General features: G+C 64.2%; 4 protein-coding genes across 11 annotated transcripts; 3 read left to right on the top strand and 1 right to left on the bottom strand.

The window, feature by feature from the left end:
* The first annotated feature begins 226 nt into the window (after nucleotides 1–226).
* On the top strand, nucleotides 227–14,238 carry MATK (megakaryocyte-associated tyrosine kinase). Of its 7 annotated transcripts, none has more exons than XM_079115944.1 (14): nucleotides 7,273–7,478; nucleotides 9,274–9,490; nucleotides 9,681–9,740; nucleotides 10,059–10,172; nucleotides 10,256–10,371; nucleotides 10,451–10,670; nucleotides 11,081–11,174; nucleotides 11,947–12,012; nucleotides 12,681–12,780; nucleotides 12,848–12,923; nucleotides 12,996–13,069; nucleotides 13,174–13,369; nucleotides 13,689–13,775; nucleotides 13,843–14,238. In XM_079115944.1, exons 2-14 carry the CDS (start codon nucleotides 9,419–9,421, stop codon nucleotides 14,080–14,082), a joined length of 1,515 nt encoding a protein of 504 aa, XP_078972070.1. In that variant the 5' UTR covers nucleotides 7,273–7,478; nucleotides 9,274–9,418; the 3' UTR covers nucleotides 14,083–14,238. The 7 variants fall into 7 exon arrangements, with proteins under 7 accessions (XP_078972075.1, XP_078972070.1, XP_078972069.1 ...); XM_079115943.1 differs by having other exon boundaries at nucleotides 7,274–7,478; nucleotides 12,848–12,932; XM_079115949.1 differs by lacking the exons at nucleotides 7,273–7,478; nucleotides 9,274–9,490 and adding an exon at nucleotides 227–299 and having other exon boundaries at nucleotides 12,848–12,932.
* Nucleotides 14,239–17,124: 2,886 nt separating this feature from the next.
* On the top strand, nucleotides 17,125–18,159 carry RAX2 (retina and anterior neural fold homeobox 2). Its single transcript, XM_079115269.1, has 2 exons — nucleotides 17,125–17,363; nucleotides 17,771–18,159. The coding sequence occupies exons 1-2, from the start codon at nucleotides 17,151–17,153 to the stop codon at nucleotides 18,107–18,109; spliced, it is 552 nt and encodes a 183-aa protein (XP_078971395.1). The 5' UTR covers nucleotides 17,125–17,150; the 3' UTR covers nucleotides 18,110–18,159.
* Nucleotides 18,160–19,926: 1,767 nt separating this feature from the next.
* MRPL54 (mitochondrial ribosomal protein L54) lies at nucleotides 19,927–21,198 on the bottom strand. The gene is made up of 3 exons (XM_079116047.1): nucleotides 21,043–21,198; nucleotides 20,191–20,356; nucleotides 19,927–20,077 (listed from the first exon to the last, which is right to left on the bottom strand). Exons 1-3 carry the CDS (start codon nucleotides 21,158–21,160, stop codon nucleotides 19,945–19,947), a joined length of 417 nt encoding a protein of 138 aa, XP_078972173.1. The 5' UTR covers nucleotides 21,161–21,198; the 3' UTR covers nucleotides 19,927–19,944.
* A 688-nt stretch (nucleotides 21,199–21,886) lies between these two features.
* APBA3 (amyloid beta precursor protein binding family A member 3) lies at nucleotides 21,887–27,487 on the top strand. 2 transcript variants are annotated; one of them, XM_079116033.1, is made up of 11 exons: nucleotides 21,887–22,043; nucleotides 22,180–22,879; nucleotides 22,968–23,007; nucleotides 25,226–25,371; nucleotides 25,448–25,534; nucleotides 25,610–25,768; nucleotides 26,294–26,473; nucleotides 26,558–26,770; nucleotides 26,901–26,985; nucleotides 27,087–27,227; nucleotides 27,302–27,487. In XM_079116033.1, exons 2-11 carry the CDS (start codon nucleotides 22,349–22,351, stop codon nucleotides 27,469–27,471), a joined length of 1,752 nt encoding a protein of 583 aa, XP_078972159.1. In that variant the 5' UTR covers nucleotides 21,887–22,043; nucleotides 22,180–22,348; the 3' UTR covers nucleotides 27,472–27,487. The 2 variants fall into 2 exon arrangements, with proteins under 2 accessions (XP_078972159.1, XP_078972160.1); XM_079116034.1 differs by having other exon boundaries at nucleotides 21,888–22,043; nucleotides 26,901–27,020.
* The last annotated feature ends 78 nt before the right edge of the window (nucleotides 27,488–27,565 follow it).

Raw genomic sequence — 27,565 nt, 5'->3', positions numbered from 1 at the left:
GGCACGCAGCTGGGGCGACAGCAGGATCCAGCCTGGGCTCGTGCAGGGCTGGGTGCAGAGGGAGGCTCCGTCTGGGCGGGAGCCCGCTGAGGACCTTAAAGGGCCGTCGCTTCCGACGGACCTTCATCTCAGCCCCCGTCCCACCGGGCCGGGACCCCCGGCGGGGGCCGACGGATGGCGGGCCGCGCGGGAGCCTCCGCAGAAGCAGCCCGAAGCCAGACTGCCGGGGGCGGAGGAGCGTCCCGGGAGAAGCCGAAGAGGGACCGCGGCGCGGCGGCGGGCGTTGCTAGGAGACGCGGGTGAGTGTGGGCGGGGTGACGCGGGCGAGTGGGCGGGGCCGCGGCGCGACCCCGCGGGCGGCGGGGACAGTGGGGACGGCGGGCCCGGAGGGCCGCGGGGACGGGGGCCGGTGGGCTCCCTGCGTGAGGTCCCTGCAGAAAGGCGCGGCGCGCCCGGCCCCACAACGAGGCCCCAGGGGGGTCCTGAACCCACCCCCAGGACCGGGCCACTTGTGTGAGGGTGCTTGTGAGACGCAGGGGCGGCAGGGCGGAGCACAGTGGCCTGGCCTGCCTTCCCAGGAGATCCCAGTCAGCCCACGCGGGGCGCATCTCCGCGCGGCCTCGGGGGACGCGCGACGGCTCCTGCTCCCGGGTCGCCTCCGGGGTTCCATTCCTGCGGCCGAGCGGCTGCCTCGGGGAAGCAGGGGAAGCTTCCGCGGGGCAGGGAGCCAGAGGACCCCGGGAAGCGGCCCGGGGACGCAGCTCCTGTTGAAGCGCGTGGCCCGCGTCTTGGAAACACGTGCTGGGAAGGAGACCCTGCACTCCTGCGCTCGCGGAGCCAGGGGAGGCAGCGCCGCGCCGCACCGCGCACCGCCGGCCACGCTGGAGTGCTACGCAGCCCCACGCCGGCGGCCTGCGCGCAGTGGGTGAGCCGGGCACCAGCAGACACACTGCAGGATCCACTCACAGGAGGCCCCTGGCCTCGCCAGGCCCTGGAGACAGGAAGCGGTGTGGCAGGAGCCAGCCCCTGGGGAGAGGATGCAGCAGTGTTCAGCGGGGACAGTTTCAGTTTGGGAAGGTGAGGAAGCTCTGGAGTTGGACGCTGGGGACAGCCGCGCAGCCCCGTGATTGTGCTTAAGGCCGCTGAGCTGTGACTTAGGCATGGATAAGATGGCCCATTTTATATGTATTTTACCACAATTAAATTGTGCTTAAGATGTTGGGTTTTTCCTACGTTAAAAATTTTGAAAATTTGGGAAAATGGAAAAAGGAAACACATCAATCAATTGCTGAGAAACTCTCCTTCCCAGAGGCTTTCCTGCCTAAGTGCACCAGTGGTGACAGGCGGATGGTCTTCCTCACTGGACCTGGTGACAGCTTTGAATTCTTGCCCAATTATCCTGCACTTGACGGGTCAACTTCGTCTAACTTGATTCTTCTGATGACCTTATGAGACGTCTCTTCTCCTAAGTGTGGTAAAAAACAAAATCCACCCGTTCAACCATTTCAAAGTGTGCAACTTGGTGGCATTTGGGGCATTCACAATGTGGTGCAGCCGTCACCACTTCCTGGAACATTCCACCAACCCAAAAGGAAACCTCATCCCCATGAGCACTCCAGCCCTCCCCGCCCTGCACCCACGACCCACTTCTTGTTCCTGGACCCCCCTGTTCTGCATGTCACTGTGACCTTGTGTGTCTGGCTCTCACTGAGCACAAGGTCCTCAGGTCCATCCACGCTGCAGCTGTGTCACCTCGCTCCTACTCTGGCCAAGGACACTCCAGGTGGATAAACTGAGCTGTGTCCACTGGTCCACTCATGGACACTGATGGGCTGGTTCCACCTTTGGGCTGCTGTGAGGTGTGACTGGGGCGGCTTGGCACAGCACTGGACGAAGGTACCCTCACGTGCCCAGCTGTCCCCTATGTCGGACATCCACATTGTTTTCAGGGTGTAAGTTACGCTGGACCAAACTCTGCTAGATTCCCAAGAAAAGGTCTGGGTGGACAGGTAGGGACGCGTCGAGGCCTTGGAAACGTGTGCACGAAGCTGTTCCAGGAGAACCTTGCCAGTTCACTCCCTTCCTGGCTGAGGGCCTCTTTCCCGATCCTGGCCCTCCTGCACTTTCCCTCCCTGTTTAGTCGCCCAGGCTGGCCCCAAACTCCTGGGCTCCAGCAGTCCTCCTGCCTCAGCCTCCAGAGTAGCTGGGGTGCCAGGCGCGTGCACGCTGCATGGTGTCTTCCATTTTAAAGATTCCTTTCCATGTCTGCGCACGAGTGTCCCAGGGGTTTCCATCTGAGTCATAGCTGCTGCCCTCAGCCCTCCGTCCTCGCCTGTCCCCAGCACCGATTCGTGTCCTGGGCCAGCCTGTGCTGCCTCCCCATCCTTTAGCCATCCCAAACACTACCCTCCCTGGGAATGCCAAAGATGAGCCAGCAAACATCTCTGCACCTGGGCAGAGAAGCCTGCCCTGGGCGCAGGCAGCTCCCACCTTCCCATCCTCCTGTAAAACCAGAGGAAGGCTGGCAGCTGCAGCCTCGCAGGCTGCTGGGAACTCAGCAGTGCCACGCACTTCCTAGTGCTGAGCAGAAAAGGTCAGGCGTAGAGACCCAGGCAGGCTGAAGGCAGGGAGGAGGGCCAGGAGCAAAAACAGGTGATCTGGTTGGAGACCAGAGCTGGTCACAGCACCGGGCCATCATCCCTGCAGCTCGGGAGGCTGAGGCAGGAGGATGGCAAGTTCAAGGCCAGTCTTAGCTACTTAGCAAGGCCCTAAGCCACTCAGTGAGACCCTGTCTCTAAATAAAATACAAAATAGGGTTGAGGTTGTGGCTCAGTGGTCGAGTGTCCCTAAGTTCAATCCCTAGTACCAAAATAATTATAAAAAGAAATAAAGAGGAATAATTGAAAACCCTGAAAGAAGTCTTGAAAATGTAAAAGATCTGACACTGCAAATGTCAATAGAAGGCTGTGGCTCGGTGGCCGAGCAGTGCCCCTCAGCACCACATAAAAATAAAGGTACTGTGTCCATCCACAACTAAAGATGTTTTAAAAAAAGGAAAAGGGACAGGAATTGTCACTAGAAGTAGAATGAAAGAGGAAGAAGAGGTGGCAAGGGTGTGAGGACGGGGACAGAAGTGCGGTCCTGGTCCCGGAAGGGCTCCAGGAAGAGGGCAGGCGCCCCGAGGAGACTCAACCCAGGCGGCACCGCCCGCCAGAGCCCTGCACCAGCGACAGACTCACCAGGCGCAGCTCGCAGAGGTGCCAGGGAGGGAAAGAGACCCGCAGGTCCAGCAGGCCACATGCCTGCCCCCCGCAGAAGCTGGAGGCACTGGGCAGGGGAGCAACACTGCCCCTTGGCTGGAACCCTATCCTCTGCGGCCATTCATCAGCCTTCTGGAAAACCAAAAGGTCACATGCTCCCAAGGCAAAGGAGCCAACCAAGATGGGGAAGCTGGGCCTGGGAAAGAGCTCCCGGGTGCCCGGGAAGACAGGGGCCAGGACTACAGCTGCAGGTGCAGAATGTCATTCTGCTGGGGAGGCCAGAGACCAGAGCAAGTCAGACACACAAAACCAAAGCAATGACTAACTCCAGGGAAATGGAAAAGCACGTCCTAGAAAGCAAGCGTTCCTAGTGTGTGTGGCTGCAGGGCAGGCTATGTTTACACATGGTAGGATAAGCACAGAAAATTTGCTTAATGGGAGTGTGGTAGGTAACTCCCTGGGAAGCAGAATGTCCCGTAGAGCTAAATGTTGACCTTCAGGAACAGGGAATTAGTGGACAACACTCAGCTGATAAAAGACACATAAAAGATACTGTTTGGAAATGTGGGGGAAATGCCAGAGAAACACCAGGGCCTGACCCCTTGACCTCTCTTCTTCCGTGAAGAGTCACTGCATGGCAGGACACATGACAAGTACCCCGAATTCAGACAGTGTCCACGAACAAAGTGCCTTGGAACGCAGCCTCCCTGCTGGACTCTGCTAGCTTCTGCCTGTAACAGAGACCACCAGGCACTGCAGAGTGTGTGACCCCGTTAGAGGCCGAGACTTGGGGACAGGGGCGGGGGTGAGACATCCTGGATAGGGCCTTCGGTGACGCGGCTCCCTGCGCTTCCTCCTGAACCTTCAATCTTAGGTTCCCTGAGGGCCTGGACGTGGCAGGCTCCAGGGAGAAGCTCAAGACTCCCCAAGCAGTGGGGTGTCCCGGGGGGGCCATTCTGGCTTGGACAACAGAGGATGAGAAGATGAGCGGCTGAGAAGTAGCTGGCCTTGGGCAGAGCCACCAAGGACACAGGAGGCAGCTGAACCACACGTGCTAAGTCTCTGGGGCTGGGCGTGTGCAGCTGCGGGGCGAGGGTGCTGGGGGTGTGCAGTGGGAAGCGGCTTCCTGTGCCCCTGCGCAGTGGCTCCGGCTCCCACGCGTGGTTGGTGGAAACATGCGTCCAGCTCCGTCTTCACCATGAGGAGGATGGGGCTCCAGGCAGAGAGCACCTTCCCCACCAGGGCACCCAAAGCGGTCACCCCAAAGGCCCTCAGTGAGCACCTGGAGAAAGGCCCGGCAGGCCCAGCGGGAAAGCAGACCAGGGGGGCAAGCTCTTCCTGGAAAGCACCCGCACGCTTCCCTGGACCCGAGTCCCCGGGCGGGAGGAGAGCTAAATTTAAAGGCCTGCTAATTGGGGCAGTCTGATCTGGCTGCTCTGTTGACAGCGGCCCTGCAGCAGCTAGTGTGCGCCACCTCCCCTGTCCTGGGCTCCGTCTTCAAACTGGGCACGAGGAGGCTGGCCTCGCTGGAGCTGGCACCCCTGCAGCACCTATGGGCTTAAAAAATGATGCTCCGAGCGCCCACCAGCAGCTGCCTGCCCTGAGTTCACGACTGTGCGCGCCCTGCCCACCCCGCACTCGCCCTCGGGTAAGCACAGGGGGCCAGACAAGGAAGGAGAGCAGCGTGGGATGCCACGCTCAGGGCCACCGCAGCAGGGGACGTGGGGATGTCCCACAGGGCCTCAGAGCTTGAGTCTGGTCCTGAGGTGGGAGTGGGCAGCCTTACAGCTTGGCAGAGGAGGCGGCCAGAGCACCTGCCTCCCTCCTCCTTAGCCTCTGGTGTTAAGACTACATTTCCCAACTTTCCATTCTCCAGGATGTGTGGCCTTGTTCCACCAGCTGGGATAAAGCAACAGATCGGTGATTTTCCAGGAGGAGTCCTTAAAAGGGAGGAAGTACTCCCTTCTCTACTTCCTGTTGACTGGGATGTAGATTCAATGACTGGAACTTGAGCAGCTATATTAGATCAAGTGGCTGGAATTTGGGGTGGTCAGTCATACCTATCATCCTAGCAACTCTGGAGGCTCAGGCAGGAGGATCCCAAGTTTGAGGCCAGCCTGGGCAACTAAGCAAGACCCTGCCTCAAAATGCAAAATAAAAAGAACCAGGGTGTAGCTCAATGGTAGAGCACTCCTGGGTTCAAGCCCCAGTACCAAAAAAAAAAAAAAAAAAGTGAAAATATGTGTGCTAACGAAACGTACAGTCACGAGACGGCAGTAGTCCACGTCCCCAACACTGCCCAGAATCACCTCCCTCCATCGTGATTACCTCTGATTCAAGCAGCTGTCAGATGGGTCTCCACCCCACAGCCAGCCCTGACCCGCGCGGATGCCTTGGTGAGGTGCCTGCCGCAGGCCTCCTGGGTTCGCAGCCACTGGTGGTTCTTGCAGCACAAGCAGAACAGATTAGAATGCAGCCTGCGCCTGGCCTCCGGGAGGCCTGGAGTCCCACCAGAGGCATCCACAGGACCATTTTGGCCCCGGCCAGCTGCGTCCCACCTCTCTGGCACCACGATCCAAGGTGAGCTCAGGAGCCTGGAGAGCAGCAGGCATGCAGGCTGCGCCTGCGGGGGGCACTCTGGGCCAGCAGCCATGCGCAGAAGTGGGTGGAGGGTCGGGGTGCCTGGCCGGTGGCAGAAGCCCAGACCCCCAACTGAATGAGGGCAGATCTGCCGCCTTGCGGAGGGGAGGCCAAGGCACCCCTCTTTCTACCTGGTTGGACACTCACTGGACGCACGTGACAGGCCATTCATCTTGACGCCCCACTTCTGGTACCGGGTTTGGAAAGAGGGGCCCTTTGGCTGTAAGTGGCAGAAAGGTCCTGCTGAAGGGGAAACATCAGCTTCCTAAACCAGGCGTGGCCTGCGCCCCAGGCCTGCGCCTCCTTCACAGGCCAGCTGACAGCCTGGCCCCAAGGCCAGGGAGACACAGCCATGTCCAAGCCCCTGCCACTGACAGAGGGACCAGGCATCTCCAGCCAGGGTCCTTCCTGAGCAGGCCCTCTCTGAGAAGGCTTCACAGAAACAGTGCCACGTGAGTTGGGCGCGAGCACGGGCTCAGAGCTGCCACTGGGCAGGCAGGAAGGGCATTCTGAGCAGAGGGAACAGCCAGGGCAACGGTGACCAGAGCGCAGCTGCTCAGTGAGAGGGGCAGACTGGGCGGTCCTCTCCTGGTGTCCCTCCTGGCTCCCCTCCGCGCGCGGCCAGAGATGCAGTGCATGTGGCCCTGCCTGCCCCCAGTCCTTCAGGGCTCCCCGGTGCCGCTGGCTACCACGCATGGACTGCAGGGTCACCTGCCTGCACCAGGGCTCAGGATGTCTGACGGGGGCCAAGAGGCTGTCACCAAGGATAAGAGCAGAGGACTGGTAGACGGGAAGGCCAAGTCCCTCGAGTCCTTCGACAGGGGCAGGAGGTGGTGTCCTGGGCTCTGGGGGCTGGAAGAGTCCATTCCTGGGCACCTCCCGGGGTGGGCAGCTCCCTCCTGGCCGAAGCTCCCTGTCCTGTGGTTCCGACCCGGGTCAACCAGGAGCGCAACTCTTGGGAGTCAGGCGCAGCTTGGGGCCTGTGCCCACGCGGCCAGGGAGCTCTTGGAGATTTGGAGCTCAGCACCTTGATTCTTCGGACCATCATCGCCACAAGGTTGCCTGGGGTCCTGGGAGGACTGCTGGTGCTTCTCCAGCCCCGGGGTTGCTGGCTCCCCGCTGAAGACAGTCCCTTCCCACCCTCTTCCCGTGTCCCTGGCATGTCACGGAGATTGTCACCACAGGGGCCTAGGGCATCTCTGCTGCCCCTCAAACAGAAGGTGCCCTGTGGGGCAGAAGGAAGGCCACCCTTGGCGTGGCGTGCGGTCGTGGCCAGCAGCAGAAGTGGGATTTCCTGGCACGGTTGGGTTTCCGCTGTGGTTATTGAAAGTTCCATTTCATGCCAGTGATGGGGGTTGCCATGTAGGGTGCTCTAGCCCTGTGGCCCTAGAATGACAGCAGCTGGGTGCCCCGCCCTTCGCAGGACCCCACCCTGGGCCATCCCACAGCAGCCCCAAGAGCCATGGGTGCTAAGCCAGTGGATGCTGGGAGCCCAGTGTGGAGGCCCCTCTGCAGACGCCACTGCTGATAACTCAGGGCCACCAGAGAGCTGTGGCCCTCACCCTCCATGGTGCCTGGGTGAGTCTCACCAGAAGGAGCCTTCCCACCCATCCCGTGACAGGAGCCCACCGAGGTGGGTGGCAGGGGCGGGGGCCTCCACGCCCGGAGACTGAGCCGTTTCCTAGTCTCACCACATGGCACCCCACGCCTGGGCCTCCTCACCTCTGGTCAAGGAGGTCAGACACGAGCATGGGGAGCCTGGACACAGGCCTGTCCACAATGAGAGCAAACAGACCTGTGGCCCAGCCTGCCTGCTGGGCAGTGCGGGGAGGCCCTGCAGGCGCCCCATCGGGCGCCCTCCCTTGCCAGAGTCTCCCAGGTGCTTTCTCTGCTCTCCCCGATTTCCCCTGCATGGTGCCGATGATGATGGCATGCCCAAGCAGGTGGCGATTTTTAGGGCTTTTGTTTTTGTTTTCTGGCACCAGGCACAACAGCCCTCTGCTGTGGGTGCTTAAGTGAGACCGAGAGAGCTGAAACCGCAGGCTGGGAAGGGTCCTGGCGTCCTCTGGGCTCTGCGGCTTGCTTACCTCCCCAGATGGGCAGCTCATGATTCCCCCAACCCCTGAGCGCGTGCACGCGCGTGTAGCACCTGCTCCGCGCTCTGCGACCCCACTTCCCGTGGTGGGTGATGGCGCGTGCTCTTGGGCGCCAGGTCAGGACTCTTTGTGGATCCAGAGTGCGTCCTGGGACCCCGCTCTGTCCGCGCGCGAGGCGCAGGGGACCTGGAGGGCGCGGCGGGGAGGGGCCGGCGGCGGCGGCGGCGGCGGCGGCGCGCGAGCAGACCGCAGTGCGGCCGGCGCTAGGACCCGCGGGGGCTCCCGGGCCGCGGCGCCTCCCGCTACCCCCACTCCCTGGCCGTCCTTCCCCCCCCAAAAATGAGGAAACCGAATAACTTGCTCCAAGTCGTGCTGCCCGAGCCGCCCCGGGGTGCGCAGCGGGCTTGCGGGGGCCCTCCTGGGGGCGGGCGCGGGGCGCAACCCGGGGACGCCCCCTGAGCAGGTGAGCGCGTCCGCGGGAATGGGCAGGAGATACCCCGCGGCGGGTGGGGACCCCACGGGCTCTGGGCTGGGGGCCCGGACTGCACAGGAGGGGCCGGTGTGCGCGCGAGTGCGCGCGTCCCGGCGCGAAGCGAGTACGTGGCTGGGGCGGAGGGTGGGCAGAGCGATCCCGGCGGGGCGCGGCGGGGCAGGTTTCTGGGTGCGGTGTGCGCAGCTACGAGCCCCGGGTGTGTATCGGCGCGTCCACGTGGAGGGCTGTGCGCGTGTGGCCGGGATGCGTGTGCCCGGCCCTGCGTGGAGCTCTGCGCGCCCGGGTGGCCCAGCGTCTGGCGCCCAGGTGTTGGTTGTGTGTGTGAGTTGGGGGCGGGGGACAGGTGCACAGTTCCCGGGGTCCGGTGTCTGTCCGTGGATACACACTCGTGCGAGAGTGTGCGCACCTGTCTCTATGCCGAGGGCCCGGTTCATTGGTCCCTGGGTCGGAGCCCGGGGCTGTCTGTGTGCCTGTTCATCAGTGTGCGCGGGAGCGGGGGCTGGAGGGCTTGGGGGGTGTGCTGGAGGAGCGGAATCCCCCCACCCGCGTCCTCCCTGATGCTCGACCACCTGCAGCAGGGGACATGGGAGAGGCAGCCGGGCCCTCCAGCCTAGCCAGCAAGGAGGGGCTTTGGTGTGTCTGTCCTGGACTGGGGCAGGAGATCCAGCTTCTCCAGCAGGGCTGCAATGCCTGCCTCTGGCCCTGCTCCACCTCAGGGTCAAAGGTTCTTGGTAATGACCTTGACTCATCCCTGTTCCCCCTCCCTGCCCCTGCCCACTGCCAGAAAAGAGGAAGAACCAGGCGTGGTCAGGTGGCACCAAGCTCCCTACACATTGTGCTGGCTGCCGGCCTGAGCCAGGCGGGTCCTCCCACACAGCCTATGACCACGGGCTCTGCCTTTCCTGTGCCTCAGTTTCCCTTTGGGGGAGATGGCAGGACGAGGCTCCATGGTCTCCAGACTGGCATTTCATGGCTGTGACTCAACTAAGGAACCTCCCCGGGTAAAGAGCACCTCCCCAAAGGGGACTGAGGGGCCAGCACCTGGGCCTGACCCCGGATGCCTTGAGGGGCTCTCTCTGCCTCCTGGCTGTTGCCCCCACCTGGCCTGGACTGCGAGTGACAGGGACTGGACCCTGGAGTCCCAGCCTACCTGGAATCAGGACTCGGAGCTTGACTCTGCCCCCTCCCCAGGTGAGCCCTCGCCTTCTTGGAGCCTGGCGCCCCCCACCCATCACAGTCAGGATGCCGACCGTGAGTATCCCAGCGTGGGTGCCTCTGTCCCCAGTCCTTCCTCAGCTCGTCCACACCCCTGCAGGAGGCCAGCACAGACCACAGCCACTGACCCCAGCTCCAGCATGCCTTCCCTGCCTTCTGTCCAGAGTCCCCTCTGTTGACTTCCAACATTTCTTAGCCCTCTTGCCCGCCCTCTCCTCCTCTGCCCCTGCCACCCTCTGGTTGTTTCCCTTGTCTGTCTCTCCTCTCCCTGTCCCTCCTCCCCTCGCCTGTCCTCACTCTCTGGCTTCCCCATGCGCCCTCACGTCCTCCCCGCGCGCTCCACCCCCTCCCCAGAGGCGCTGGGCCCCCGGCACTCAGTGTATCACCAAGTGCGAGCACACGCGCCCCAAGCCGGGGGAGCTGGCCTTCCGCAAGGGCGACGTGGTCACCATCCTGGAGGCCTGCGAGGTGAGTGCGGCGGGGGGCGTGTGCGCACGCGGGGCTGGGGTGTCCCTCGGGACCCAGAGCCCACCCTCGACCCTCCCCCGCAGAACAAGAGCTGGTACCGCGCCAAGCACCACGCCAGCGGGCAGGAGGGGCTGCTGGCGGCCGGCGCGCTGCGGGAGCGCGAGGCCCTCTCCGCTGACCCCAAGCTCAGCCTCATGCCGTGAGTGCGCCGGCGGGCGGGCGGGCGGGGCGGGCAGCGGCCGGCTGGGCCCCAGCGCGCTGCTCGGTCGCCTCCGCAGGTGGTTCCACGGGAAGATCTCGGGCCAGGAGGCGGTGCAGCAGCTGCAGCCGCCGGAGGACGGGCTGTTCCTGGTGCGCGAGTCGGCGCGGCACCCCGGCGACTACGTGCTGTGCGTGAGCTTCGGCCGCGACGTCATTCACTACCGCGTGCTGCACCGCGACGGCCACCTCACCATCGACGAGGCCGTGTGCTTCTGCAACCTCATGGACATGGTGGAGGTGCCTTGCCCCCAGGGGGCGCAGAGGGACCCAAGGGCCCCTCCCAGGTCTTGGCAGCTGGGCAGACAAGGGACATCCTCATCCCCAGGAAGCTCCAAGGCCCCCACCCCATCCCTGGCGACTGGGATCCTCCTCAGTGCAGAGGTGGAGGGCTTATCCCCAAGGACCACCCACCCCATGGGTGGCGAGTCTCTGAGGACTGGCTGGCCTCTCTGGGGAGCCTGGGAACTTCCAAACGGAGGTGTCAGTCCAGAGGATCTTCCAGAATCCACCGGACATCTTTTTCCGGTTCTCATGCAATCGGCCAACTTTGGCATGGGACCCGAGCCCCTCCGCCCCCGACCCGGAGACCACCCCAGAAGCGGGCAGGGCGCAGGGCCAGGCTCACGGCCCTCCCTGTGTCCCTGCAGCACTACAGCAAGGACAAGGGCGCCATCTGCACGAAGCTGGTGAGGCCCAAGCGGAAGCAGGGCACCAGGTCTGCGGAGGAGGAGCTGGCCAAGGGTAGGTGGGCACAGGTCCGGGCGCCTCCCGGCATGTGCTGGAGCTGGTCGCTATGGGACTGAAGGTTCTTGGGCTGCCTGGGGCAGGCGGAGCGTGCCCACAGGGACAGATCAGCCCCATGTGCAGTGGATTCCTGCGCCTGCTCATGCCACGTCACCTGAGCCAGACACCTGGCCTGAGCTCCTTCCCTCCGAGCCGGTCCCTCCCCGGCCCTGGCCACCCTCCAGCCTGGAGCCTGAGTATCCAGTCTGCCCCGGAAGCACTTGACTCTCCCAAGCTAAGGATGGACCCAGTACCAACCGGGAAGCGCCAGGGGTTGGGAGGAAGAGGAGGCTGCAGCCCAGCTGCAGGGCAGGGCGCAGAGCAAAGGAGTCTGGGGAAGCCAGAGTCCTGGAAGATTCCAGAACGTTTATGGGTCTCCATGTTTATTGTATGTTTTGCCTCTATGTGTTCATGGGTGGTCAGAGATAAAGGAGGGTGACGGGAAGCCCATGGGCATTTGGAGGGACAGAAAGGATGGCCCCAGCCTGAGACCGGAGGGTTTCCTGGCACTGCCTCTAAGCTCCAGGGCGAGTCCCGGCCAAGGCTAGGTGTGCAGGTCTGAGGGGGATGGCTTTGCCAGCCACCCAGCTTAGGTCACTGGTCCCGAGCATGGGGTTTCTTGGGCACTGCTGGGGAAGGTGGCTGCAGGAGTGTGTGTCCACGGCAGGGTGCCATGTGGACCCCACGGGAGGGTCCCGCCGAGCACCCCTGACCAGGCCTTCCCCTGCAGCTGGCTGGCTCCTGGAACTGCAGCACCTGACGCTGGGGGCGCAGATCGGAGAGGGAGAGTTTGGAGGTGAGTGGCCAGAGCAGGAGGTGGCGGGCGGGGTGGACCCAGGATGGGCGTGCGCCTGAGCCTCCGCTTCCATCTGCCCTGCAGTAATGAAGTCTGGCAGGGGAGCCCCAGGCCCTGCAGCTTCCAGGCTGGCCTGGGGCGGAATGCCATGCCCTCTGGCCCAGGGCAGGGGTTCCCACCTCCTCTGAAAAGGTCCAGAGCCTGAGCATTTCTGGCTCTGTGGCCCGGTGGCCGCTGTCTGGGTCACCGAGCCCATGCCATGGAGCCCTGAGAGTCCACTGGGCGGGGTGACGATCCCATGCTGTCCGACAGTCTGCACCCTTGGTTGCGCGTTTTTGCTTGTTTTGTTTTTGGGGTTGTCTTTTGGTGCTGGGATGGAACCAGGGTCTCGCCCTGGCCAAGCGTGCCCTCTGCCACCGAGCCACCAGCCCTGTCCTCTTGGCATTTTTGAGCCCTTTGCAAACAAACATCCCTGAGCTGCGGGCCTTCAGCAGTCCAGAGGCCGGGTTTTGGCCCCAGGCGGTGCGTCTGAGATCCCGGCCTCCCAGGGTCCCTGGCCTGGGGTCTGGGCCTGCAGGGCGTGGGGCTGGTTCCTGCAGCTGTGTCAGTGTGCCTGGCGGTCCCCATCGCTGGTGCTGTCCTGATCTCTGTCCCCACCCACGCCCCAGCTGTCCTGCAAGGTGAGTACCTGGGGCAGAAGGTGGCCGTGAAGAACATCAAGTGCGACGTGACGGCACAGGCCTTCCTGGACGAGACCGCCGTCATGACGTGAGTCCCGGGCTGGGGCGGGCCCTGGGCGGGTCCGGCCGCCTCTCACGCCCCCACCCGCCCCCAGGAAGCTGCAGCACAAGAACCTGGTGCGGCTCCTGGGGGTGATCCTGCACCAGGGGCTCTACATCGTCATGGAGCACGTGAGCAAGGTGCGGCCCGGGCGCAGGGTGGGCGGGGCCGCGCGGCCGGAGCCGACCTCTCTCCACCCACAGGGCAACCTGGTGAACTTCCTGCGCACGCGCGGCCGGGCCCTGGTGCACGCCGCCCAGCTCCTGCAGTTCTCCCTGTGCGTGGGGCTCCTGGGGGGAGGTGGGCTCCAGGGTCCCGGGGAAACCGAGGCAGTGAGCTGGGAGGGCCCGGCCTTCTGAGGCTCTCGGGGTCCCCACCCAGGCACGTGGCGGAGGGCATGGAGTACCTGGAGAGCAAGAAGCTGGTGCACCGAGATCTGGCCGCGCGCAACATTCTTGTTTCCGAGGACCTGGTGGCCAAGGTCAGTGACTTCGGCCTGGCCAAAGCCGAGCGGAAGGGGCTGGACTCCAGTCGGCTGCCTGTCAAGTGGACGGCGCCCGAGGCTCTCAAACATGGGGTGAGCCCCCTTCAGCACTGAGGGCTGCTGGGTCCCACAGAGTAGACTTGGCATCCCAGCTCTGCTGTGTGACCCTGGGCACAGCACGAGACCTCTCTGAACCTCCAGGGCAATGGCCCTCCAGTAAGCACCAGCTCGTAACCCTTCCTTTTAGCCCTGCCCTCTGCTCAGTTTGCCCACCTTTAAGTGGGCATGGGCTCTGGGCTGAGGGGAGGAGTGTCAGGGCTCACCTGGATGGGGACCCTGCCAGAGGACTTCCTGGAGGAAGCGAGGCCGCGGCAGGAGCCCTGGCCTCCTCATCCTGCTTTTGGGCCCACAGAAGTTCTCCAGCAAGTCGGACGTCTGGAGTTTTGGGGTGCTGCTGTGGGAGGTCTTCTCATACGGACGGGCTCCATACCCCAAGATGGTGAGCAGGGCCTCCTGAGGACTGGGCACGGCCCCGCCGCCCGCGCTGATGTGCCCTTTGTCCTCAGTCGCTGAAGGAGGTGTCGGAGGCCGTGGAGAAGGGCTACCGCATGGAGCCCCCAGAGGGCTGCCCGGCGCCCGTGCACACCCTCATGGGCAGCTGCTGGGAGGCCGAGCCCGCCCGCCGGCCGCCCTTCCGCAAGGTGGCTGAGAAGCTGGCTCGGGAGCTGCGCAGTGCGGGCGCCTCAGCCACCGTCGGGGCACAGGACGCTGACGTGTCCACTGCACCCCGAAGCCAGGAGCCCTGACCCCAGCCAAGGGCCCAGAGGACTGATGGAGCAGGGGTGCAGGGCAGCACACGGGCCAGGCCCAGGGAAGGCCAGGCCGGCGTGGGCAGGGCAGGGTGGACGCGCAGACCTGGGAAGCAGAGGACGGTGGCCTTCATAAAGACCAGCTCCAAGGCCTGTTGCTGTCGTGTGTCTGTGGCCCCGGCCCCCTCCGCCCGGGGACCGCATGGACCTTGCTGGCAGCCTTCGTGCCCCACTGAACCCGCTGTCCCCGCCTGGTGCTCCACTGATGGGCCCCGTGGATGTGGATGCCACCTGGAGCACGCAGGGGCCCCGTTGCCGCCCATCGAGGTTCGCCTGCTGGGACCCGCCTGCAGACCTCCGAGGGGACAGTGCCCAGGGATCTCGCAGCCTGGGGGCCACAGAGATCCCCACGGGACGCAGCTCTCCCTGAGGGAAAGCCCAGCTCTAGGGTTCCTGGGAGAAGGCCGACAGCCATCACGCCCCGTCTCCTGTCCCTGGCCACCGCCCACCCCAGTCCCAGCCCGGAAGAGGCTCTGCTGTGGCCTCACCCTCCTCTGAGAGGCTCGGGGAAGCCACCTTGCCCTTCTCCGTGTCTCCGGTTCCCGGGTGGGCACCATGCTGGGAGCCCGTCAGCCCCAGGGCACCAGGGCCCACAGTGCCGGCAGCTGGGCAGGCGCCAGAGCCGAGGCGCACCCAGCCTCTGCATCCAGAGCCAGCCTCCCTACCCGCGCCTGCAGCTCAGGCCTCTCCCAGTTCTGCCCCCACGACCACCAGACCCCAGTCACAAGGATGCCATCCATGTGAGCAAGAGGGACACGTCCTGCCCCCCGCCCCCTCCCTCCAGGGCACCCAGGGTGTGCAGGCCCTCCTGGGCACAGGGCCCACAGCCCTGGTGTGACACACCCTTGTGCAGGGCCTAGCCCCTGAGCCGTGCCTGGGCTCGCACCTCTGAGGACGGCTGGCCAGGCTGCCCCTCCTGTTGCAGCCCGGCTGTGTGCCTGGGACAGTGGACCTCCAGGGTGCCAACTTAGGTGCTTACCCGGGGAGGCCTGGGCACACAGGCTAATTGACCCCTGCTGGCTGTGCTGTCCCTCCCGGGGCCTCAGCAGCCTCTGCCATAAGCCAGGCTTTTCCCCAGGTGTGAGGACCCTGAAGGCTCACACCAGTGAAGGAACAGTCGCCACAGGGCTGGCAAACAGCTGGTGCTCAATGTTGGCCCTCAGCTTTCTCAGTTGACTTTCCCATTCGCCAGTGATGAGGATACTGCAGAGGTGGGGCGGGGCCGGGCACGGCCCTCTCGGCCCAGTTTCAGTTGCTATCATGGAATGCCTGAGACCAGGCCAGGTGTGAAGGAAAGAGGTTCATTGGGCTCTGGCCAGGAAGTCCAAGGGCCCTCACCAGGGCCTTGGGCTATGTGGAAGGTCCAGTGGGCACGTGCCCCACCTCTCCAGAGCAGAACCAGGTTCCAGCACAGGAGCTGCCGGGGGCACAGGACCACACAGGCTTGCCCCAGCTGGCAGTGGCCAGAGGCTGCAGCCCGCCTCTCGTGCTCACCCAGCCCTGCCCCAGCTGAGTCCCACGTGGAGCTGTCCCAAGGTCAGGCTGGGCTCCTGCATGGCCCCTGAAGCCCTCCCCGCTCTGTGGCCACCAGCACCTGAGTAGTTTAGTGGGAAATGGAAGGGCAGGAGGCTGGGAGGGTCGCCTAGCCAGCTGGAGGGCCCCGTCCCTTGCCGCCAGCCCCTAATCCGCCCTCTAAGCTGACAGCGTCTGGAGCGCCAGCCCCACCCCTCCGAGTCCCCGCAGGCCCCTGGCCTTCCGGGCCACCCAGGGCAATGAGTCCACTGAGGACGGGCTGCCTGGGTGTGGAGGTGCAGGGCAGCGGCCCTTGCGCCCACTGCAGCTTTCCGATGGGGCAGCCCTGGCTCAGGCCCGGGCCTCCCGCCCCTCGCCTCTGCAGCTGGACCCGACGCCGGCCGACTCCCGGGGTCTGTGTGGGCCCTTCCTCGCTCCTGCGCCCCCCTCCCTTGGAAGCCTGCGTCCCTCCCCTGGCACCTGCCTGCTCACTGCGCTGGATTGGCCTCCCACCTCCCCCATGCCTGTGTCCAGGCCCCTTGGCCCCTCACCCGGGGGTCTGACCCTCCATCCCACGTCCTGCTCCTCGTCCCTCCCAGGCCCCACCAGGCCTCCAGGCTCTCCCTGCTGGGGCCACACCAGCCTCCTGGTCTGCTACCATGCTCACGTGGACGCCCCTTTGCTGTGGCCTCCTGTAGTGCCCAGCACCCTCCCTCGCCCGGGTCGCCTTCCTTCCCACGGGGCCTCCCTGGGGAGTTCTCTCCAGCCGCCACACTGACGGTCTGTTTCCACCACAACGCCAGCTGTATGACATTCCTGTGTGTTCCCGGGACACAGTACATGCTCAGGAAATGCTTCTCACAGGAGCCAATGAGCAGAGGAATGGCGAACTTCTATTCATACCTCAAGACCCAGCCAAAATGCCCCTTAGCGCTGCCTGTCCAGAGGAGCCCACCACACCCGCCCCCGGCTCACTTCTGCTCAGCTGACCCCGGGACTCTGAAAGCCACCCTTGCTGGCCCCCCCTGATAAAAATGGTGACAGTGGACGCTCCCTGAGCAAAGCTATCTGCTCTCTCCACCGAGACTCCATGGGGTGGGCCTCGGGTCCCCATTTTGCAGCCAGGGAAACTGAGCCTGGAGGGGGAGCCAGGCCTGCAGGCTCAGGGCAACCCCGCCTGCAGATGGGGCCGCCTCAGTTAATCGGCTCCAACTAATCCTCCCCTCCCCTGGGCTCAGCAGACGCCTGGGCCCGCTGGGCCGGTGGAGGGCGGCCAGGCCGTCAGGAGGCACAGGTGGAGGCCTGAGGCCAGTCTCCTCCTCCTCCTCCTCGAGGGTCCTCACACACAGAGACAGGGACAGAGCTGGCACCAGGGAGAGGGCGCAGGAGCCGACGCACCACGAGTAGTGGAAGAGAAGCGGCGGAGAGAGGCCCACCGGAGAGGACCCCGGCGGGCAGAGGCCTCCCACTGTCCTCCCCGCCGGGCGAGAAGCATGTTCCTGAGCCCGGGAGAGGGGCCGGGGACTGAGGGTGGGGGCCTGGGGCCAGGCGAGGAGGCCCCCAAGAAGCACCGGAGAAACCGCACGACCTTCACCACGTACCAGCTGCACCAGCTGGAGCGGGCCTTCGAGGCCTCGCACTACCCAGACGTGTACAGCCGGGAGGAGCTGGCAGCCAAGGTGCACCTGCCCGAGGTGCGCGTGCAGGTGAGGCCCCAGCCCGGCTGGGGGCCGAGGAGAGAGGGGCTTCCTGCTCCTAGAGGCGGGAGCAGGAATTTGCGGCTGGGAGGGGTGCATGGAGGGAGGGGCCACGGGAGCCTGCGAGCTGGGGGGCAGGGGCAGCACCCCAAAGGCCTCCAGTGCCAAGAGATGAGCCTGGACTCCCGGAGGCCAGGGGGGCACTGTGGCAAGGACCAGTGGAGGCAGGGTGGACTTGGGGCCGACCCCTGGGGCCGGGCGCAGGGACCCATCAACCCGGAATCCAGGGCCAGCACAGCCCGGCCACTGGCGTCCTGGCGGTGGTCGTGGGTCAGAAGGCTGCGAGGCTGCGAGACGGGAGGGGGCCCGGGAGTGGGAGGCAGGGTCCCCGCTCACGCAGCCCCCTCAACCTCCAGGTGTGGTTCCAGAACCGCAGGGCCAAGTGGCGCCGCCAGGAGCGCCTGGAGTCGGGCTCAGGAGCTGTGGCAGCCCCGAGGCTCCCCGAGGCCCCCACACTGCCCCTCGCCCGCCCCCCTGCCCTGCCACTGGCCCTGGAGCCCTGGCTGGGCCCCGGGCCCCCGGCTGTGCCGGGCCTCCCCCGCGTGCTGAGCTCAGCCCCCGGGCTGCAGGCGTCCCTGGGGCCCCATGCCTTCGCTCCCCCCTTCGCTGATGGCCTCACCCTGGAGGAGGCGTCCCTGCGGCTGCTGGCCAAGGAGCACGCGCAGGCTCTGGACAGAGCCTGGCCACCTGCCTGAGACATGCCTGGTGACAGCAGCCAGTCAAGCCAGGCTGTCACCAGGGAGTAAGACCCTGTCCTCCCTGTGCCCTCTCCGCCTTGCAGCGAGGGCAGCACCCTCCTGCCCAGCCAGGGCCCTGACCTGCCCCGTGGGCGTCCTGGGCCAGGGATCCTGGAGTGTTCGCCTGCACACCTCAGCTGCCCAGCCCCCCAGAAATGACAAGTAACAGCACCAGCCTCTCCTGCATGGCCCCGTCCCTTCACCACACACCCACCAATCGCTCTTCCCGCCACCAGTCCTGGGAGGCGGGCTCCACGGTCAGCCCCTCAACCAAGGAGGCCCGTAGATGGAGGCCCATTGCCTAAGGTGCACGGCCGGCAGGGGTGGAACTGGTGCTGGGGGGCAGCGGCCACGTCAGGGACACACAAGGTAAGGGTCGCAGCAGGGCTGGCTGCTGGTGCCCCACCTGGCACACCCACCCCAACCCCAGCCCCCCACTGGAGCCCGTGCCTCGTCCCGGACCCCCAAGCCAGTCCATGCAACCTGCTGGCCCTGCCCACCCACTCTCCACCCCAGCGCTTCACCGTGTCCCAGGTACTGGAAATGCAGCAGTGAAGCAGACATGGAATATTTTACAAAACAACAATAAAAACAAAACAGTATAGAACATTAGACAGTGTAAGTGCTAGAAAAAAAAACCAGGTGACTGCAGCATACGGCAACTTTAATGGGGTGATCTGGGCAGGAGCAGCCATGGAGCAGTCCGGGAGAAGAGCACTCTGGGCATTGGCAGACCTGTGCAAAGGCCCTGGGACAGGTGGCCTGGTGTCCTGAAGGCTCAGCAGAGGGCCCCTGTGGCTGGAGCAGTGGAAGGAGGGGTGCGGGAAGTGGCCAGGCAGGCAGGCACAACCCTGAGAACCTGGGCACCGTCTGCCCAGCAGGGGCAGCACCCGGTAATCTGCTCTGCAGTCTGCTAAGAGGATGAGGGCTCCCGCCTCCCTGGGACGGGGCAGTTAGTCGGAGGAGCTCTTGCAGGGTCAGCAACCAGAGGGGCCTGGAGGGGACAGGCCCAGCCAACACCCCCCCACCCACATACACACAGCGAGCACCTGAGGCCAGGCCCAGGGTCCTGACCATCAATAGTTCTGGGTAGGGCAGGTTCTCCAAGAGGCCCCCACTGGCCCTAACTGGACACTGCCCCTACACCCCTCCAATCTGATGTGCCTGGGTCTGGCTCCTGGGCCCCCCACAGCTGGGCTGGGTAACGGGATGCAGGAGCTGGCCTCCCCCTGGGCTGCGTGTCAGGCTCACGATGCAGCTGGGGAGGGCAGAGAAGGAGGCTGAGCCCCGGGCTCAGCGGGACAGAGCGGTGGAGGACCTGGAGCTAGAAGGGAGGACCAGGCCTCTGAGCCTAGCTGACTGGCCCTGGAAGTCTACCCCCAGTTCCACTCAATGAGTGGCGGTGTTGGCTGGGAGGCCTGGGGCTAGGCTGCCCTGAGCGCCACCCACTGGGAGGATAAAGATCGGGGACAGACAGAGCCACAGATCTGGACCCCAAAGCCGGACAGCCGACCCTTGGACCTTTCTGTTCCTGATGCTCACAAAGGCTCTTCTGCCTCCAGCGGCTCAGGTCGAGGCTCAGGCGGGACCACCTCCCTGTCCATGTCCGGGGTTCAGACCGCTGGGCCAAGGCTAGGAAATCCAGCAGCCCACCGAGGCTGGGGAAGCGGGAGGAGCAGAAGCCCAGCCGGGGTGTGGGGGTGCTCCCGCCTGCGGTGTTGAGCGCACCGCGGGGCCTGGGGCCTGGAGCCTGGAGAGGCCTTCCTCCTGGACCTGGAGCCCCCACTGCCCAGCTAGAACTTCCTGCCCCTGCTCAGTCGGTTGTGGCGCCAGATGTTGAGCTTCCTCAGCAGCCGCCAGTACTCCGGGGTCTCGGGGTCCAGCTCATCCAGCTTCTTTGGGGGGCCCACGTTCATCTGGAACAGCCTGGAGGGAGGGCGGGCGGGAATCAGGGCTGGCGAGTCCCCGGGTGGTGACCATCAGGGCCCCGGGCTGGCCACCCTGCACAGATGTCCTCAGCCTCGGCTGGGTCCACTCACCACTCAGGGTACTCGGCGTCCGGCTTCAGGGCCACATCCTGGCCTTCCTTGTAGATGTTGACGCCCATGGCGTGCGTGGTGAGCCGGACAGGGTCGGTACACACTTCCGGGTCCTTCAGGGCCTCGCTGACCACGCTGCCTTTCCCGCCTTTAGCCCCCTTCATGACTGGGGGCGGAGGAGGAGTCATGTCAGCCCAGCTCCGCCCTCCAAGGCCCGCCTTCCCTTCCTGTCCTCTCTTCGGGGGCTTCTAGCCCTGGCAGGACTCTTCTACCTCCGAATCATGGGGACCCAGCTTGCTGAGAACTCCCTCTGAGTTGTTTTGATTCCTGTTCATCTCACGGAGAAGGCCTCCCTCCACCGGCCCGACGCGTCCGTAATTCCTAACATTTGCCTACTTCCTCCTTTCAACACAGGAGATCAGGCAAGGCTGCATCCAGGTAAAATTTAATAACTAAAGTAATAAAATTTGGTACTTAAGAGGGGGCGCACATCGTTCTCGGATTCCCGGGGCGGCTCGTCCAAGATCACACAGCTACTTGGAAGCATAAATAGAATGAGAACCTTAGCCCCCCGCTTCCTTCCAGCCTACCCGCGCCTGCGCACTGAAACACACCGCTCCCGCACAAAATATTCTCGCGCGCCGCAGGGGCTCACGCCGACGCCTGCGCACTGGATGCAGTCGCGCCCTGAGGCGTCCGCCGAGCGGCCAAACTGCGCCTGCGCAGCCAGCCTGGCATCTGTTTCCGCACCTGCGCAGGAACTCTAGGCCCGCCTTCTCAACCAGCGCCTGCGCGCTACCGATTCCCCGTGTGTCCACCGTACCCCTCTTGGTCCCTGTTACCCCGGCTCACTCGGTTTTTTGGCATAGTCCCGAACCAAGAGTCTTCCAGGAGAGGCAGAGTCTAGGATCTCCCGGGTTCCCCAGCGGGCCCACGCACCAGGAGCCCCGAAGAGGCGTCGAGCCGCCATGACGTGTGACGAATGCGTGCACGCGCTCGTTTCCGGGAGACTTCCGCCGGCCTGCCCGAGGGGGGTACTTGGGATCGTAGGCCCCGGGTGCTCCTGGGAAGTGTAGTCTTCCCAGCCTCGGGCATTACGTTTATTATTGTAGACGGTTCCAGTACGAGATGATACGCAGAGGACGTTTTACTAATTTCTTGCTGTTCTTCAGATACTTATTTATTTTAAATATCTCACCTTACATAGTCCTGATTCGATTCAATGAGCAATTATTTGAAAGCCTAAAAGAAAGAAAAGTCAACGCTTTAAATATATTATTACTATATTCTAGACCTACTGCTAAATCCTTAACCTGCAATTAGGAGGTGGGTCCCACTATCCTGCTCGGGTGGGTAAAGTTCCTAGGCCGATCCCAAAGCCCGGGAGTACCACTGTCTTCCTGCTGTGAGCCAAACCAGAAGTGCTTCTTCAACAAGATTCTTCGCTGCGCCCAAAGTTCCAGAAACCACCTGTCACTCTTCTTCAGTATTTCTCAGCCCCACTTCTTGCCACGTGCCATCACAGCCATAAGAACCAAGCAGTGATGAGTAATCCCATTTTGCGGATAGAGGGCCCGTGCTGGCTCTCTCAGAGCGTCGAGTCTGGAATTCGAACCCGTGACTCTACACCGCCGGAGCTCCAGCGCCTCCTGGTGGCGAGATGGGCGGAAGGACTACATTTCCCAGCAGGCCCTTCGAGGCCGCGCATGCCCGGTGGGCGGGGCGTCGGCGGACAGATGAGCGAGCGTCCGGGCTGGGAGTCGGCGAGCGGCGGCTGGCAGGGTCATCGGACATGTCGCCGCGGGCGCGGGGGCCCCGGGGCCGCGCGGGCGGGCTCGGCCTGGGTTCGGCAGGTGAGCGGGACGGGTGCCGGGTCCGAGTCCGCTGGGCCGGGGACGCGCGGGCCGGGAGGAGCCCCGCGGCCTGCGGGCAGCGCTGGGCAGCCGGGGCGGCTGGCTGGTCGGTGAGAGCGGGGCGCGGCCCTTGCAGGCGCGGCGAGGACCACGTCGCGCGCGCGGTGGGAGCAGCACCCGTAGGAGCAGGTGCCCAGGAAGCCCCAGCTTCGGGTCCCTCTGTGAGCCGCAAGAAGACGCCGGCCTGAGCCCCAGTGACCGTGGAGTACCTGGCGCCCCCCGGGCCCGGCTCAGAGCCTCCCGCCATGGACTTGGAGGAGCCCAAGGACACGCTGGTGCCCTCGGAGGACCTCACCCCAGAGGGGCAGTGGGACGCGGTGCCGGAGGCGCCCGGCAGCCTGAGTCGGATGGAACTCGAGGGGACGAGCGTTCAGGACCTGGTGCGACACTTTGAGGCTCTGCCCAGAGATCTGGCGGGCCTGCCCCCAGACAGCGCGCCCTGCCCTCTGCACATTGCCACTGGCCAGGGCCTGGCCCCGCAGGAGTCGGCCGACGTCCGTGGGCTCTTGTCGGCCGAGGCCGGCCGGGATGACCTCCTCAGCCTTCTGCAGTGTGAGGGGCACTCGCCTTCTGAGCCGGGTCCCCAGGAGCCTCCAGAGCCCGCCCATCACCTGCTGCCGCCCCCTGAGGATGCAGATGGAGAGTCAGGGCCCCCCGAATGGGCAGAGGGCGCCTCTGCCGAGCAGGGCGGTAGCAGGAGCTCCAGCAGCTCTCCCGAGCCTTGGCTGGAGACCTCACCTCTGGTCACAGCTGAAGAGCCACCTGCCGGTGCCCAGGTAGTGCCTGCTCTGCCCTCCAGGTGTCCTCTACAGCCTGGACCCAAGCAGGGGGACTCAGCCCTGTCCCTCTTCTGTCTCCTTCCAGAGCCCCAAGACCCTGGCTTCATACCCTGCCCTCCAGGAGGGTGAGTGCCCTTCCCACCCCGCCCAGGGATTAGGGCTCCCGAGGGGGCATTGAGGTTTACCAGTAAGGATGAGGTTCTGCCGAAGCTCTTGGCATTTTGATTAGGTTCTGGATGGCCAGGGAACAGAGTCCAGAGAATGTTCTGGAGCGAGTAGGGGGTGGCAGGACAGGTGTGGCCTTGATAGCGGTGAGTTCCAGAGTGAAGGCTGGCAAATGACCGTCTGCAGGCTAGTCTAGCCTGCTCTGTTCTCACAGGCCTGTCTCTTCTTAGTACTTTGTTTTAGCTGTAGGTGGACACAATACTTCGATTTGATTTTTCTGTGGTGCTGAGATGGAACCCAGGCCCTCACGCATGCTAGGCAAGCGCTCCGCCGCTGAGCCCAGCCCAGCCTCACAGGTCTCCTGAGCCAGGATGGCTCTTGCGTTTTTTTTTTCTCCAATTCCTTTATTTCTCTTTGCTTATTTTTATGTGGTGCCAAGGATCAAACTCAGTGCCTCGCACATGTGAGGCGAGCGCTCCACCACTGAACCCCTCCCCCAGTCTGGCTTTTGCATCTTTACATGGTTAAAAATTTGAAAGGAAATTGGTATTTCTCACAGGAAACTGACGCGTGATTCCGGTTTCAACGTTAATAAAGTTTTATTGAAACCTTGTCACACCTACGCACTCATCACCTGTGGCTGAGGTGGATGAGGACAAAGCCCAGGACAGTCATGTTCTGTGCAAGGACAGGTCAGTTTCTGGACAGACCATGTGGTGGTCCCAAGGACTGCCTTGCCTGGGGACAGCACAGTCACCCTGATGTGAGTCCCCGAAGTCCTGTGGGTGTTTCTCAGTGAGCCCACCATTAAGCAGCATACGACTGTTATGCTGTTATGAAAATACTGTTTGGTCCTTCACAGAAGAAACTTGCCAGTTTTATGTCCTAAAGGTGTGAGAAGAATCTGGCCATTTGGATGTTCTAGTGTTTTCCCCAAACCACCTTAAGATAGAAATCAAGTAGCAAGTTCTGTGGCAGAGAGGGGAGCTGGCTTGAGCCTGTTACTCTGAGAAGGTTCTAGGTTCTTGGGTGGGGCTAGCACTTGCCTAGGGGGTTCCAGGGCTTGGCATTCTGCCTCTGGTCCTAAACTCAAGGAGCCTGGGCTGTGCAGGTGTTCTGGGTCACTGAGCTGAGCTGTCTGGTGCTGCTGGACTGGGAAGGTCCAGCACCCTGGAGGGAGCAGACTTTATCTGCCCTCTTCTGGAACCCGGGCGGAGCTGCCCCACGTCGGCCTGGCCTGTGCTTCCAAGGAGCAGAGTCAGTGCTCCTCGAATCAGTGGCAGAGCTGTCAGGGTCTGGGCAGCTCCAGGAAATCTAGGCTCTGCATGGCTCTGGGCTGGGCTGGTGCTAGAACTGTCCAGAATGCTCCTAGAGCAGGATTGTTTGTGGACTGTTCATACAATTCTGAGAACAGTGGTTCAGTGAGGTTGCAGACATGGAGGGGCTTCCGGAGCCATAGGAAGATATCCACAGCCACGGTGGAGACTTCTAGAACCAGGGTCAGGACCTGGCTCAGTAGGGTGCTTGCCTGGCACGTAGGAGCCCCGGGTGTGAGCCCAGTGCCACAAACAAAAGTTTCTGGAATCCTGAAGTGGGGCGATCTGACTCTGGAGTGCTGTCGGTTTGTGGAACCCCTGCTGAAACGAGGTCACCTAAACCTGCCAGGGAGTTCTGGAATCGTGGGTTCAGGGCCTTCTGTCCCACACGGGACCGTGTGAGTTCAGACGTGGGCCGTCATCTCTGCCCCACCGAGGAGCAGAGTTGTCATGTGTCCTGGCCTGGCTGGAGGGGTCCTGAGCAACCGGGCAGAGTAGGGTCTGGCATTGGTTGGGCAGTTTCAAACCAGAGCAGTGTTGGAAGCGGGAGGAGGGCCATCAGGTCCAGGCTGAGAACAGGGTCCTGCACACAGTGTCCAAGAGTGCTGTCTGGGTTGGATCTGGCTGCGGGCCTGGATCCACATGGGAGTCCTGGAGGGGTGGAGGACTGCTCTGGACTGATGAGTCCTGGACCTGTGAGGGCCCAGCCTTCTGGAGGGTTTGGGGACTGTGGGCGGAGCTTCCTGACTAGCACGGTGAGCCAGGGCAGAGAGACACTCAGGAACTGAGCTGCCCAGAGCCCCAGGGGCAGGCAGGCCCCGGGACTCCTGAGGGCCAACCCTGTCCCCACTGTTGCCCCCAGTACCTGGTCCCTGTGACCACGAGGACCTCATGGATGGTGTCATATTTGGGGCCAAATACTTGGGCTCCACCCAGCTGGTGTCGGAGCGGAACCCGCCCCCCAGCACGCGCATGGCCCAGGCCCAGGAGGCGATGGACCGTGTCAAGGTGAGGCCGGGCGGGTGCACAGGGGCCCAGGCCTGTGGGTGGGTCTTGGGGGCCTCCATTCCTGCACTCCCCACAGGCCCCCGACGGGGAGACCCAGCCCATGACAGAGGTGGACCTCTTCGTCTCCACCAAGAGGATCAAGGTCCTGGCTGCGGATTCCCAGGTACCGCGCAGGGCGGGCTGGGCCACGCAGGGTCAGGCCCGGAGCCTCCCCCGCACTCCCGTCCTCCCTCCCCAGGAGGCCATGATGGACCACGCCCTGCAGACCATCTCCTACATCGCCGACATCGGACAGGTGCTAGTGCTCATGGCCCGGCGGCGGCTGGCTCGGAGGTCGCCCCAGGACAGAGGCCGCCGCCTGTGCAAGATGACGTGCCACGTCTTCCACGCAGAGGACGTGAGCCCACACCGCGCCCCGGAGCAGGGCCACAGGCCTCCCTCGGCCCCACCTACACAGCTGCCCCCTGCGTCCCCACGGCCCCGCCCTCCCGGGAAGCTTGGGACTCAGCCGGCTGCTGCCTTCCGGCCTGGGCTCTGGAAGTGCAGGATTCAGCCTGAGAGCCACTGGCCCCCTGGTCAGGGACCAGGGCTTAGCATCTTCCCTGGAGGACTGGGGAGGCTTCTTGAAGGAGTGGGGTTGGAGGAGGCTTTGTAGGTGACAGGTGTGTGTTGATGAAGCCCTGCCACGTGTGCCCGCAGGTCTCCCTGCTGCCTCCACAGCTGAGGGCTGCTGGCTGTCCCCTTCCTCCCCTAGTTTCCCCAAGGTAGTGGCTGTCCCCAGCTCCTAAAGTCCCAGGGTGGTTGGCCATCTCCTGAGGATCCTGTCCTAGGTAGGGCCTGAAAGGCCTATCTCTGAGGATGTCAGGGACTTGGGGACCTGAAGGGGACTGTGAGGCGCCCTGGGACACCACACCTCCCGCAGGCCCAGCTCATCGCACGAGCCATCGGCCAGGCCTTCACTGTGGCCTACAGCCAGTTCCTGCAGGAGAGCGGCATTGACCCCAGCCAGGTGGGCACCGGGCCCAGCCAGGGGGCCAGCAGCCCTGGCCATCTCCACAATGGAGACCTGGACCACTTCTCCAACAGTGACAACTGCAGGGAGGTGAGCCCGCGCCCGGCCGATGCCCACTCCCTGCCCGCGGCAGCACGCCAAGCAGCCCTCCCCTTGCCGCCCTGTCCCCACCAGGTGTGCATCGAGAAGCGCAGGGGCGAGGGCCTGGGCGTGGCGCTGGTGGAGTCGGGCTGGGGCTCCCTGCTGCCCACGGCCGTCATCGCCAACCTGCTGCACGGGGGCCCCGCCGAGCGCTCGGGCGCCCTCAGCATCGGGGACCGCCTCACCGCCATCAACGGGACCAGCCTGGTGGGGCTGCCCCTGGCGGCGTGCCAGGCGGCCGTGCGCGTGAGTCCCCGGGAGGCAGCGCCCCAAGGGCCCCTCAGAACCGAGCTGACCCCGCCCCTGCCCGTGCTCCCCACTTCACCAGCGGCCGGCCGAGGGCCCAGCCCCCGGTGAGGCCCGCCCCGCCCCGCAGGAGGTGAGGCCGCAGCTGTCGGTGAGGCTCAGCATCGTGCACTGCCCGCCCGTCACCACTGCCATCATCCGGAGGCCCCACGCGCGTGAGCAGCTGGGCTTCTGCGTGGAGGACGGCATTGTGAGGCCCGGTGCGGCGGGTGGGGGGCGGCCCGGTGGGCGAGGCCTGAGCGCCCTCTGCCCGCAGGTCTGCAGCCTCCTGCGCGGCGGCATCGCAGAGCGCGGGGGCGTGCGCGTCGGGCACCGCATCATCGAGATCAACGGGCAGAGCGTGGTGGCCACGCGACACGAGCGCATCATCGAGCTGCTCACCGAGGCCCACAGCGAGGTGCGCGCGGCGGCAGGGCGGGGCCGGGCGGGGCCTGCGGCTCGGGCCTGCCCTCAGCGTGTCCTGTCCCCCAGGTGCACATCAAGACCATGCCGGCCGCCACCTACCGCCTGCTCACAGGCCAGGAGCAGCCGGTGTACCTGTGATGGTGACCACCTCCGTGCCTTCGCCCTGGTGGCCCTCTGCAGCTGCCTGGGACCCCAAAGGATTTGTAGCCACGTTATTTTCTAATGTAAAAAATTAAAGGTTTATTGAATGGGCAGTTTTGGATCAGGATCTGTGGGGCCGAGAGGAAGGTGTGGCCCACCCTCTCACCCCCCATCCTTCCCAGAAGTCAC

Source organism: Sciurus vulgaris (assembly GCF_902686455.1).
Source record: "Sciurus vulgaris genome assembly, chromosome: 16".
Taxonomy (NCBI): Eukaryota; Metazoa; Chordata; class Mammalia; order Rodentia; family Sciuridae; genus Sciurus; species Sciurus vulgaris.
Note: the sequence above shows the minus strand (reverse complement) of the source record. Positions and strands in the feature narration are given on the sequence as shown.